Source organism: Prosopis cineraria, unplaced genomic scaffold (assembly GCF_029017545.1).
Source record: "Prosopis cineraria cultivar Desert tree isolate PC_DT_omini unplaced genomic scaffold, ASM2901754v1 PC985, whole genome shotgun sequence".
Taxonomy (NCBI): Eukaryota; Viridiplantae; Streptophyta; class Magnoliopsida; order Fabales; family Fabaceae; genus Prosopis; species Prosopis cineraria.
This window is the reverse complement of record NW_026556310.1, coordinates 29,209-38,194: the sequence shown is the minus strand read 5'-3', so window position 1 is coordinate 38,194 and position 8,986 is coordinate 29,209. Positions and strand designations below refer to the sequence as shown.

Genomic DNA, 8,986 nt, shown 5'->3' with positions numbered 1-8,986 from the left:
CTGTTTTCAATCCCTAAACACTGAAAAAAAATTACAAAAACTAAAAAAAAATTTCAATAAAATTATAAGAGCCAATAATTGTATTTTCTCTCATATAAATAAGAGGATTAACTTATAAGAAGATTTAAATGAATTTCCGTATAGAATCTTCCAAAAGAATCACTTTCCAATATAGAAAATCTTCAAGTGGCTTGTAGTAGCTTCAACAAAAATTTTCGCCTCTCGAATTCTTGATTTGGACAACCATAATAAAATGTTCTTTTTGCAATTAAAAGGATTGGAACTAGTTGATTTGCCCAAGCTCAAATCCATAGGGTTAAAGCATTCCTTGGATGCCAGCCCTCTGCTTGAAAGCCTAGAAGCATTGAGAGTGGGTCCTTGTTTGATTAGCTTGGTGTCATCTATTGTATCTCTCTCAAACTTAAGGGAATTAGTTAAAAAATGATTTATGGGAGTAGTATTTCTTAATTTATCAGAGAGGCCTTTCTTTTCTTTTAGTTTTTTTAATCCCCACTAAAACCGCTTCCTCCCCCCCACCTCTCCCTCCAATTCTTCAGCCACCCCATAATCTCTAAATACTATGTGTAATGGTACATGATATGATTATTATAATTATAAATACATAATTTAATGCAAGGAACAAGGATTTTAATTTTCTTTAAAAAAAAAAGAGGTATCCATAGGTTGGGTAGAATGGAATGATCAGGTCAAAAGAAAAAAAAAGTAGGAATGGAATGGGGGGTTGATGCCTCTTAGTTATATAGGTAGACTATATTTTAAAGGGTTGAGGTCATTTTTGTTTTTTAACTTGAATGCTTACTAAGTATTATAAACTTATCTGTGAGTCAATTTTATTCTTCAATATTAAATATTTTTACTCTCATTACCATAACATTATTTCATCATTTGTTCATCATTAGTAAGTCACACATTATATTTTTTAAATATTTTTTATTATGGGTTAAGAGTTATTTTTATCTTTCAATTTTATCTTCAGTGATACATGGAACTCAAATATTTATTAAAAATGCAATGTGAATTCACTTGTGATGAACAGATGACAACTTAGGAATCTATGATGTTAAGAGATATAATTGATCAATAATTAAGTTTACAGTCTCTAGTGACCTCTTAAGTAAATTTTGAATGAAAAAAAATAACTCTTAACCCTATTTTAAACTCTGTGATATGTAAATATTGACAATAATTTTGAAAAGTAATTTTTTTAGAATGTACCAAATAGAATTATAAAACAATTGTAAATAAATAACTATGACATTAAAATTATAAATTACAATATTTTTAACGATATAATAAATGAAAAATATGAGTTACAGTATATATGATCAGGTAATCATTAATATTTATTTTTTAATTACTTTTTATTTTAAATTCAGATATATATATATTTTAGTCATTTTACTAAAAATTATAAATGTAAAAAAATTATGAGAATATGAAAAAAAATTATGATATTTCATGAAAATACATTGTCATTTTAATATTTCATGATAAATTTTTTGTTATTTGCTTATAAAGAATAAGTATGTTAGTACGGACAGCAATTATGGTGCTCCTCGCGTGACGATGGGAGGCCCGCTGCAAGTTGGACTCCACCAGCCTTTCCTTTTAACTTTTGTCCGATCTCCTTTTTCTTTTTAATTGACGTATGTAATTAACTAATTATTTATTTAAATAAAACTAATTGAGACCGATTTTTGTTCGAAATTCTAATCACATTAGAAGATCTTTTTTACGTTATTTACTTAAAGGATGATCAAACTTCTCAGTCCTTTGTCTGCCAGACAAACGGAAAGAAGACTTTGTTGGATGAGATGGGACATTGGAAAGTAAGCATTCCCTCTTATTTTATTTATAAAATATATTTTAAAAAATTTATTTAATCTCATTTATAAATTATAATGCTACTATTAAAATAACATTTAAAATGTATTTTTAAAATTATTTTTTATAAGAGAGAGAAAAGAATATGACATTATTTTTTAGATTTATTATATAGAGGCATATTTGGATTTCTACACACTTTTATTTCTTATATTTTGTTATATTGATATTGATAATGTTAGTAAAAATGATTTGCAAAGAGGATTAGAGAATAAGTAACACATAAAATAAAATTTATGTACCACAATTTTATTATATTCATTTTTATATTATTTATTTTCTTGAATCTTATTCTTATGCATAAATTATCTTTTTTGAGATTGTTTTTTAGTTCATATGTTAAAAAAGGAATTTCTTTCAATTTTATTTTTTTAATATTTTTAATGGGTAGGGTATTAAAAATATTGTATATAAAATAAAAATATTTTACAAATGATATATTTAATAAGAATAGATTAAAATTATTTTTTAGATAATATTAATATTTTTATCATCTCAAGTAATGAAATAATTAAAAGTGACATGTATAAAATCAAAGAGATACAAGTTGAAGTATTAATTTTATTTATCTTTATTTATTTATTTTTGTAATAATTTATTTTTATTTTTAAAAAAATGAAAAAGGATGGGAGCTAAGATTAAAATCACAATGAATAAATACGACGGATAACAAACAAAGGCATAACATAATAATAATACTAATAATAATAATGACTTTCTCTTTTCACCATTCCTCCTCAAATCTCTCACTGCGACATGTCAGAAGAGCTCCATATCTCCATGTAAGGATTTGTATTCTTCATTGCACTACCAGCAACAGTTACGAGCTTCCTTCAAAAAATTAGATGCTTGAGAGCCTTGAAGTCTTCCCTCCTCCGCTGTAGCCTCAAGACCAGAGGAACGTTGCCACTTGCAATCTCTCCTAACAAGGTCTTTCTATTTCCCTTTCATCTTTACTTTCTGAGCATGTCTTACTTGCTTTTTTATTTTTTATTTTTTTTTTTAAAATTTTTCCCTGCACTACTCTATGTGTTGATCGTCCCTTTGTATTTATTTTCTATGTAGTTCTTGCTTAGTACTTCACTTCACTCACCATTTCAAAACCACGGCGTTCCTTCTGTTGGTGTTCTAGTTCATCCTTGTTTACTGTCTGGTTTTCCTGTCTTAGAAGAAAATAAAAAAAAAAAAATAGAGAGAAAACCCAAAAAAAAAAAAAAAAAAAACCTAAGAGAGAAGAATGGAGTATGTAACAGCCATTTTCGGGAAAGTGTTTGATGTCATTGTAGAACCAGTTACTCGACAACTGGGTTACCTTTACTACTACAGAAGCAATGTTCAGGAGCTGGGTCGTTGTGCAGAGGTGCTCCGAGCTCAGAGGCAGAGCTTGACAAATCGAGTTCGGGCTGCTGAAAGAAATGGGGAGAATATTGACGATCAAGTTACCAACTGGTTGGAGAATATGGAGCAGAAGATTGCAGAAATTGAAGATTTTCAAAAAGATGAAGGCCACCGGAAGACAGGGTGTTGCAATGGTTCGTTTCCTAATAACTTGAGGTTAAGGCATAAGCTTGGCAGAAAAGCAAAGAAGATGATTCCACTGTGCACTAATCTGCTGCAACAGCCAAACTTTGCTACTTTTTCTTATCGTCCAGAGCCAGAAGCGTCGGATGTTGCCCTTTATGATGAGGGTTATGAGCCATTTAAATCAAGAGATGACATTCTGGAGGAAGTTATGAAAGCGCTGAGAGATCCTGCAATTAAAATGATCGGCATCTGGGGACAGGGAGGTGTTGGCAAAACCACTTTAGTGAAAGCAGTTGCAAGGAAAGCTAAAGCAGAAAAGCTATTCAATGTTGTGATTATGGCAAATATAACAAGCACTCCTGATGTAAGAAAGGTTCAAGGAGAAATGGCAGCCATGTTGGGCTTGACATTGGATGATGAGACTGATATTGGAAGAGCAAGTCGTTTGCGAGAGAGACTGAAGAAGAAAAAGGAGAACACCTTAGTCATCTTGGATGATCTTTGGGCTAGATTTGAGTTGAGTATGTTGGGGATTCTATCTAAAGATGATGATACCAGCCAAATGACAGTCAGAGAGATGCCTAGTGTTGGTCACAACCAGATGATAGACGACAGGATGGCAAGTGATTCCAACCAGATGATAGATGACAGGATGGCAAGTGATTCCAAAAGCTATAAGGTTTTGTTGACTTCTCGAAGGAGAGACGTGTTGTCAAGTGAAATGGGAGTAAAGGATTCAATTTTTACCGTGGATGTCATGGAGCAAGAGGAATCAGAGAAGCTGTTTAACAAGGTGGTTGGAGTAACTAATGAAGATTATGAGTTGAAATCGTTATCAACTAAAATTGTTCAAAAATGTGCGAATTTGCCCTTGGCAATAGTTGCTACTGGAAAAGCTTTAAAGATTAACAAGAACAAAGTTTCTTGGGAAAATGCTCTGCAGCGACTGGAAAAAGAAATGATCGAAGAATTAGAACCTGTGGAATTTTCAACAAAGTTAAGTTATGATCACTTAAAAGGTGAAATGCTCAAATCTATTTTCTTACTTTGCGCTCGTCTGGGTAAGGAGCCATCAATTATGTTTTTGGTGAAATATTGCATTGGTTTAGCCATATTTGAAGGAGTCAATACCATAAAAGAAGTTCAAGCTAGAACAAACGAATCGATTGAGAAGTTGAAAAACTCAAGCTTGTTGCTAGATACTAATTCCCCTGATTGTGTTACTATGCATGATATGATCCGTGATGCTGCCTTATCAATAGCACGTAAGGAGGAAAATGTTTTTACCAAGAGCTATGTCAACCTTAATGTATGGCCTGACAAGGATAAATTTGAAAAGTACACTGCTATCTCTTTGCATTATTGCAATATCATTGACGAGATTCCGGAAGGTATGAATTGCCCTCAACTCAAAATCTTCCATCTTGACAGTAAGGATCCTTCTGTGAAAATACCGGACAGACTTTTTGAAGGAATGGAAGAATTGAGGGTATTAATAATTACTGGTATCGATCTATCAAGCTTCCCTTCTTCAATTAAATGCCTAAAAAAGCTTAGAATGCTTTGTTTGGAGCAATGTGTGTTAGGTGAGAACATATCCATCATTGGAAAGTTGAAGAGTTTAAGGATTCTAAGCCTTTTGGGATCTAAGTTCAAATTATTGCCAAGTGAATTGAGGCAATTGGACAAGCTACAATTGCTCGACATTAGTAGCTGTACTAAACTTAAAGTAATTCCATCTAATGTAATATCAAAGTTGAAAAGTTTGGAAGAGTTGTATATGGAAAGAAACTTGATCCAATGGGGTATTGACGAAAAAACAAATGACAATGAAACCGCTACTCTTGCTGAATTGAGTAATCTTCAACAGTTGAGAAGTCTGCATGTTCACATACAAGATATCACAGCTTTGCCTCATAGCTTATCTTTTGACAAGTTGGATAGTTACAAAATCGTGATTGGAGACTCTAAAATGTTTTTGTTGGAGGATTTTCAAATGCCTTATAAATATAAGGCTTCAAGAATTTTGGCATTGCATCTAAAAAAGGGGAATGACATTCATTCCAAGAGGGAGATTAAACGGTTATTTAAAAGCATTGAACAATTGTTTTTAGGGGAAGTAGATGGTCTTCAAAAAGTTACCTATGAGTTAAATGTGGAAGGATTTCCAACTCTCAAGCATTTAACCATCAGAAAAAATTCTGACATCCAGATTATAATCTACTCAACAAAGTGGGAACATCAAGCAAAGGCTTTTCCTGAGTTGCAGTCAATATGTTTGTACAAATTAGAGAGCCTAGAAAAAGTATGCAATTGTCAACTTACAAATCCTTCTTTTCAGAGTTTAAAAACCATGAAGATTAAAATTTGTGGCCGACTGAGATATCTCTTCTCATTTTGCATGGCTAAACTTCTCACAAAGCTCGAAACACTTGAAGTTTCTGAGTGTGATTCTTTAGAAAATATTGTTGTTGTGGAAAGACAAGAGAATATTGGCAATGACACAGGAGATGATATAACTTCATTTCCTCAATTACTGTATTTGACATTGCAATCTTTATCAGAATTAACTTGTTTCTATGCAAATGACAAGAAAGTTTCAACCTCTCAAATGGAGATTGTCTCAGATTGTACTCCACTCTTTAATTCAAAGGTATTTAAATGCTATCAACTTTTGATACTTGTATTTCTCTGTGTTTTAATTTGTACATTTTAAATCATATTCACTTTAAAATTTGATTTGTGGAAATCATAATCAGTTACTTTAGAGATTGAAATTTTTTGTGATCTTGCAGATTTTCATGCCCAAACTAGAGAGCTTGGAGTTGTTCTCAACCAATATCAAGAAGGTGTGGGGGAACCAACCTTTGCCAAATCATTCTTTTGAAAATTTGACCAAATTGAATGTTAATGGCTGTTGCAGTTTAAAATATTTGTTTTCATTCTCAATGGTTGGGAGTTTAATGAAACTACAAAGCCTTTTTGTAAGGGGATGTGATATGATGAAGAATATTTTCGACCCAGAAGACATTAACACGAATGAAGCACCCCAGGTATGCAGTTTCATGGGATTTAGCACTTGTTTGTTTTAACTTATTTTATGAAAAATTCACTTCTTTTTTGAAAAAAAATATATTTTGTGAATTTTAATGATGTTTGTTTAAACTTTTGAAAATAATCATAATTTAAAAAAAAATAAATTTTTGATTATTTTAAAAAGGAAAAATTAATCATTTGGTCCTTGTAGTTTTGATCCGTAACTCAGTCCTTTAACTTTAACTCGTTATAATTCAGTCCTTGAAATTTTGACTCAGTTAGAAATCAATCCCTACGCTTTGCCTCTTGCAATTTAGTCTCTGAAATTTCAACCTCCTAAATATTGGTTCCTATATTTGAAAAAACAAAATTATAAAGATTAAAAATATTTTAAAATTTTAATATTTATAATATTATAAAGATTAAAAGGGTTTAATAATTTAAAATATTAGTAATAAATTTTAAAATAATTTGAATCTTTATAATTTAATTTTTCAAAATATACGGACCAATATTTAAGAGGTTAAAACTTTAAGAACTAAATTGAAAAAGGTAAAGTTTAAGGACTGATTTACAACTGAATCAAAAATTTAAGGACTGAGTTATAACAAGTTAAAATTCAGGAAAGTCAAAATTACAGGGACGAAATAATTAATTTTTCCTTTTAAAAAATTACTTTAATTTGATGCGGTAGATGAAAGAGAATGTTTTAAAAAGTGTGATATGCAAATATACAATAAAATTTTAAAATAATTAAATAATATATTGTTTTTATAAAACAAAAATCGAAGAAGATATAATAAAATTGAAAAATAGCTAACCAATAATTACTTTTTTTTATTAGTATAACCAAATATAAAATATGGTTTACTTTTTATAAAACCTTTACAAAATAAATTTCTTTTTATAAAATCTCTAAACTATCTAAAAATAACTTGTTTTTTAATTTTAAACAAACAGGCCCTTGATTAGGCACAAAAAATAGGCATTATTTTTCTTTTGTCATTTTGGTTCCATTGACTACTTTGGTTCATATGTAGGAGGTTGACATCTTTCCTCAATTGAAGAAAATTGAGATCACCAACATGGAGGAATTGAAGACCGTATGGCATGCCCAAGCTGGCATGGAGTCCTTTGTCAGTTTGGAATCTGTGATAATTGAAGACTGCCACAAACTCGTCGCAATTTTTCCTCCTTACATGGTAGGAAGATTTCATAATCTTGACGTCTTGGAGGTTAATAATTGCAAGTTAGTGGAAGAGATATTCAATTTTCAGTCTACACCAGAAACAGGTGGTGGGAATGAAACAAACTTGCGAGTTGTTACATTACAAAGTCTTCCAAAATTGAAGCATGTATGGAGCAAAGATCCTCAAGGACTTCTGAACTTTAAAATTCTGCAACATGTTGTTGTCTATCATTGCCCAAGCCTAGAAAATCTGTTTCCATTTTCTGTTGCCAGTGATCTTATGAAACTGGAGAGTGTTCGAATATGGTATTGTGATGGGATGAAGGAAATTGTTGCTAGGGATGATGCATCAAACAGGAGCAACTTCACATTTAAGTTTCCTAAGCTAACCATGCTTGCATTAGCACATCTAGCAGAACTACGGTGTTTCTATCAGGGAACAGATGCTATCGAGTTCCAAGCATTGACTTCTTTGGGGTTTGGTCATTGTGACAAGTTGGAAGCATTTTGTATGGAAACAACACATTCAGAAGTGAAGCCAATTCTCCCATCTTTGGAAAAGGTACAATAACATCATGATTGATAAGATATTTGGAGTTGTGTCGTGTTGTTTTTCTTTTTCTCAATATGATGGCACAAAGATACAAAAGTATGAACCTAAGATTTTCTTAATCTAATTATTTGCTTATTTATGTGTTCTTCTTCCGAAGTTCGTGCATATTTTCAAAATGGTTTCTAGGTGTTACCCAACTTGAAAGACTTACAAATATATGGGCTGAAGGAAATGAAGCGGTTGCAAGACATTGTTGGCGATAATGTTTATCTAATGCACAACATCAGACGACTAGTCTTTGATGGGTTGAGCAACATCAAAATTCTCTTTTGGTTCCTCCACAGATGTTCTGAACTAGAAAGCCTAGAGTTGCACCATTCTTATATCAAAGAGGTGATGCCCGAAGAAAGTGATGCTACCCTTGGGAAAATAGGAACTGTTGTACAGCCTAAGCATTTGAAATTACAGTCTTCAAATCTTCCATTGAACATAGGCTTCGAAAATGGCGCCATTCTTCAAAGGGTTGAGAAGCTATGCATGGTGGAATGTCACTATTCGATAAGCTTAATGCCTTCCTCCATAGCATTGACTCACTTGTCACATCTTGAAGTCAGAAATTGTGATAGATTAAGGAATTTAATGACATTGTCAGCTACAAAATCCTTGGTTCAACTGACCATTTTGAAGGTTGCTCAATGTGCAATTATGGAGGAAATTGTTACAGTGGGAGAGAATGAATAAAAGAAAGAAGATGAGATTGTTTTTGGCAAATTGAAAAG

General features: G+C 31.7%; 1 protein-coding gene across 2 annotated transcripts; it reads left to right on the top strand.

The window, feature by feature from the left end:
- The first annotated feature begins 2,482 nt into the window (after nucleotides 1–2,482).
- LOC129298977 (probable disease resistance protein At4g27220) lies at nucleotides 2,483–8,978 on the top strand. 2 transcript variants are annotated; one of them, XM_054937416.1, is made up of 5 exons: nucleotides 2,483–2,835; nucleotides 2,971–6,082; nucleotides 6,225–6,482; nucleotides 7,506–8,216; nucleotides 8,365–8,557. In XM_054937416.1, exons 2-5 carry the CDS (start codon nucleotides 3,143–3,145, stop codon nucleotides 8,407–8,409), a joined length of 3,954 nt encoding a protein of 1,317 aa, XP_054793391.1. In that variant the 5' UTR covers nucleotides 2,483–2,835; nucleotides 2,971–3,142; the 3' UTR covers nucleotides 8,410–8,557. The 2 variants fall into 2 exon arrangements, with proteins under 2 accessions (XP_054793391.1, XP_054793390.1); XM_054937415.1 differs by having other exon boundaries at nucleotides 2,484–2,835; nucleotides 8,394–8,978.
- The last annotated feature ends 8 nt before the right edge of the window (nucleotides 8,979–8,986 follow it).

Excerpts from the sequence above, each read along its gene's own strand:
- LOC129298977 (XM_054937415.1), top strand. The coding sequence starts at position 3,143 with ATGGAGTATGTAACAGCCATTTTCGGGAAAGTGTTTGATGTCATTGTA. Across the intron at positions 6,083-6,224 it reads CTCCACTCTTTAATTCAAAG|ATTTTCATGCCCAAACTAGA; the intron begins GTATTTAAATGC and ends GTGATCTTGCAG. Across the intron at positions 8,217-8,393 it reads TTCTCCCATCTTTGGAAAAG|GTGTTACCCAACTTGAAAGA; the intron begins GTACAATAACAT and ends AATGGTTTCTAG.